The sequence below is a fragment of the Anomaloglossus baeobatrachus genome, chromosome 12, assembly GCF_048569485.1.
Source record: "Anomaloglossus baeobatrachus isolate aAnoBae1 chromosome 12, aAnoBae1.hap1, whole genome shotgun sequence".
Lineage (NCBI taxonomy): Eukaryota > Metazoa > Chordata > Amphibia > Anura > Aromobatidae > Anomaloglossus > Anomaloglossus baeobatrachus.
Genome location: NC_134364.1, coordinates 128,476,205 through 128,480,618, shown reverse-complemented (window position 1 = coordinate 128,480,618; position 4,414 = coordinate 128,476,205). Strand labels below are relative to the sequence as shown.

Below are 4,414 nucleotides of genomic sequence, written 5' to 3'. Positions count from 1 at the left end.
TACAAGAGTATAACTACTATAATACTGCCCCCTATGTACAAGAGTATAACTACTATAATACTGCCCCTATGTACAAGAATATAACTACTATAATACTGCCCCTATGTACAAGAATATAACTACTATAAATACTGCCCCTATATACAAGAATATAACTACTATAATACTGCTCTCTATATACAAGAATATAACTACTATAATACTGCTCTCTATATACAAGAATATAACTACTATAATACTGCCCCTATGTACAAGAATATAACTACTAATACTGCCCCTATGTACAAGAATATAACTACTATAATACTGCCCCTATGTACAAGAATATAACTACTATAATACTGCCCCTATGTACAAGAATATAACTGAAGAAGTCGAGAGATAGAGGTGAATGCAGGACAGAAGGAGGCAGGAGACGCAGCGTGTGCAGCCGAGAAATGTGAACTATAACATCCAGACATAAGAGACTGGTGTCCAGGAAACAAGTGAAGCCCGTCACATGCCGCAGCTCCCCCCCCCTTAGAGCCCGTCAGGGGGGCCCCCGCCCCCCCTTAGAGCCCGTCAGGGGCCGCAGCTCCCCCCCCTTAGAGCCCGTCAGGGGCCGCAGCTCGCCCCCCTTAGAGCCCGTCAGGGGCCGCAGCTCCCCCCCCTTAGAGCCCGTCAGGGGCCGCAGCTCCCCCCCCTTAGAGCCCGTCAGGGGCCGCAGCTCCCCCCCTTAGAGCCCGTCAGGGGCCGCAGCTCCCCTCCCTTAGAGCCCGTCAGGGGCCGCAGCTCCCCCCCCCTTAGAGCCCGTCACGGGCCGCAGCTCCCCCCCCAGAGCCCGTCAGAGGCCGCAGGTGTGCAGCCCACCCCTCCAGCACACAGAGAGCGGAGATGTGGGGACTGGCAGGGCCCGCTGTGGGGTAGCAGAGGTACCAGTCGCAGGAGGCAAAGCTCAAGGACAGGATGGTGGAGATGAGTCTCTTTCTGCTCATAATTTCTGTTTTTTCTTCTCTGTCCGCAGCACACGCAGAACAAGGAGGCGGCCAACAAGCTGATCCAGTCCTTGGACCTGGACGAGGATGGAAAGATCAGTTTTGAGGAGTACTGGACGTTGATCGGGGAGATTGCCCTGAAGCTGAGCCAGCAGATGGCGCTGCAGCACCAGGAGCGGCACTGACCACCGCCCCTCATCTTCTCACCACACCTCGAGCCGCGGGTTTCTGGACAGCACTGTCTGTGTTATTGTACCCCGCGAATCCTTCAGAAAGCGTGTAATCTGAGCCAAGGAACAACGGTGTAATGTCCGGTCACCGCCCGTGTGATCCGCCCTGTGCGGGGGAGAGCAGTGCCCCAGATGCGGGATTGTGTGTCTATGTATTAGTGTCGTGTAGGGCGACAATTACTATATCCAAATGTATGAACAAAATGCACTACTAGCTGGTATGTTTTTAGGTTTTTTACTTTTTTGGTAATGGGTGTGACCTGCGAGCCTCCGCACAGCGCCACCTAGTGGCCAAAGAAGAATAAGAAGGTGGCGTACTGCAAATGATACATACGGTATATGTTCACACTATAGTATAGTTATGATATCAATATAAAGCTGTTGCTGTGACCTGCGGCTGCGTTGTACTTTATAGAGCAGAATGTGCCAGGAGTTCAGCTCCGGGGGGAGAAAGTAGGTAACCATGATTACGACGACAGTGGCGCACCCTAAGCGTAGTGGATGAAGGGGAGCATCTCAACATAAATCTGTATACAAAGGTGAAGACTGATATTACCGCCATATGGTGACCATATAGTAGTAGATACTAATCCTACAGAACGTGTATGCGATACGCTGCAGTGATCGATGGTGACTTTCACATGGAGTCGTTCCCTCTTCCCGTCTTTTCCGTCTGGCCCAGACCACCACGACGACTTCTTCCAGCCGCGACTCGTCTGTAGAGTTTATAACCAAGACACATCTGGATTCTAAAGATTTCCACCACCGCCCACATGTATTCCCAGCTTACACAAACCCCCCACTGCTGGACCACCACTGCTTTACCTAGTGCCCCATATAATGATACCCCCTATTGTGCCTCGTGTAAAATATAATACCCCCCTTTGTACCCTCTAGACGGTAATAATGCCCCTTAGCAAATAAGAATGCTCCGAGTGCCCTAGAAAGTAATATCGCCTCCTGTGCGACCCTTTGATGTAATACCCCTATATTGTAATAATGCCTTTTGAGCGCTCACTAAACATTTGATAGTACCCCTCCGAAATACAGTGATGACCCTCGAGTCTCCTCCACATAAAGTAATAATGGCCTCTGTGATCACCCACAAAAAATACATATACACACAACCCCCAACACCATATGATGGGCCCCAAAGCTTTGTGCACAGTGTTACTATTTCAGCACCTTACACACAGCATGATCCCCCTCCCACACACAGCATGATCCCCCCCCCCACACAGCATGATCCCCCCCCCACACAGCATGAACCTCCCCACACACAGCATGATCCCCCCCCCATACACAGCATGACCCCCACACACAGCATGATCCCCCCCCACACACAGCATGATCCTCCCCACACACAGCATGATCCTCCCCACACACAGCATGATCCCCCCCCCCACACAGCATGATCCCCCCCCCCACACAGCATGATCCTCCCCACACACAGCATGATTCCCCCCACACACAGCATGATCCCCCCCCCACACACAGCATGATCCTCCCCACACACAGCATGATCCTCCCCACACACAGCATGATCCCCCCCCATACACAGCATGATCCCCCCCCCACACAGCATGATCCCCCCCCACACACAGCATGATTCCCCCCCACACACAGCATGATCCCCCCCCCCCCACACACAGCATGATCCTCCCCACACACAGCATGATTCCCCCCCATACACAGCATGATCCTCCCCACACACAGCATGATCCCCCCCCACACACAGCATGATCCTCCCCACACACAGCATGAACCTCCCCACACACAGCATGATCCCTCCCATACACAGCATGACCCCCACACACAGCATGATCCTCCCAACACACAGCATGATCCCCCCCACACACAGCATGATCCCCCCCACACACAGCATGATCCCCCCCACACACAGCATGATCCCCCCCACACACAGCATGATCCTCCCCACACACAGCATGATCCCCCCCACACACAGCATGATCCCCCCCCCACACACAGCATGATCCTCCCCACACACAGCATGATCCCCCCCCCCATACACAGCATGATCCCCCCCCCCCCACACAGCATGATCCCCCCCCACACACAGCATGATTCCCCCCACACACAGCATGATCCCCCCCCCCCCACACACAGCATGATCCTCCCCACACACAGCATGATTCCCCCCCCATACACAGCATGATCCTCCCCACACACAGCATGATCCCCCCCCACACACAGCATGATCCTCCCCACACACAGCATGAACCTCCCCACACACAGCATGATCCCTCCCATACACAGCATGACCCCCACACACAGCATGATCCTCCCAACACACAGCATGATCCCCCCCACACACAGCATGATCCCCCCCACACACAGCATGATCCCCCCCCACACACAGCATGATCCCCCCCACACACAGCATGATCCCCCCCACACACAGCATGATCCCCCCCACACACAGCATGATCCTCCCCACACACAGCATGATCCCCCCCCACACAGCATGATCCTCCCCACACACAGCATGATTCCCCCCCCACACAGCATGATCCCCCCCCCCCACACACAGCATGATCCCCCCCATACACAGCATGATCCCCCCCCACACAGCATGATCCCCCCCCCCCACACACAGCATGATTCCCCCCACACACAGCATGATCCCCCCCCCCACACACAGCATGATCCTCCCCACACACAGCATGATCCCCCCCCCATACACAGCATGATCCTCCCCACACACAGCATGATCCCCCCCCCCACACACAGCATGATCCTCCCCACACACAGCATGATCCCCCCCACACACAGCATGATCCCCCACACACAGCATGATCCCTCCCCCCACACAGCATGATCCTCCCCACACACAGCATGATCCTCCCCACACACAGCATGATCCCCCCCACACACAGCATGATCCCCCACACACAGCATGATCCTCCCCACACACAGCATGATCCTCCCCGCACACAGCATGATCCTCCCCGCACACAGCATGATCCTCCCCGCACACAGCATGATCCTCCCCGCACACAGCATGATCCCCCCCCCACACAGCATGATCCTCCCCACACACAGCATGATCCCCCCCACACACAGCATGATCCCCCACACACAGCATGATGGTCCCACAGCCCTCACGCACAGCATGATACACCACACACAGTTTAATGTCCCTACAACCCCCTTACACAGCATCATCACCCCACATACCCCCCAATATAC

General features: G+C 54.8%; 1 protein-coding gene across 1 annotated transcript in view; it reads left to right on the top strand.

Annotated features, from left to right (window-relative positions):
• The window catches only part of LOC142257471 (protein S100-A16-like), a 20,160-nt gene extending 18,566 nt beyond the window's left edge, over nt 1–1,594 (top strand). The window contains exon 3 of the mRNA XM_075329597.1: nt 1,004–1,594. Within this exon, the coding sequence (XP_075185712.1) occupies nt 1,004–1,159 (156 nt within the window). The 3' untranslated portion in view covers nt 1,160–1,594. The remainder of the gene's footprint in view (nt 1–1,003) is intronic.
• The last annotated feature ends 2,820 nt before the right edge of the window (nt 1,595–4,414 follow it).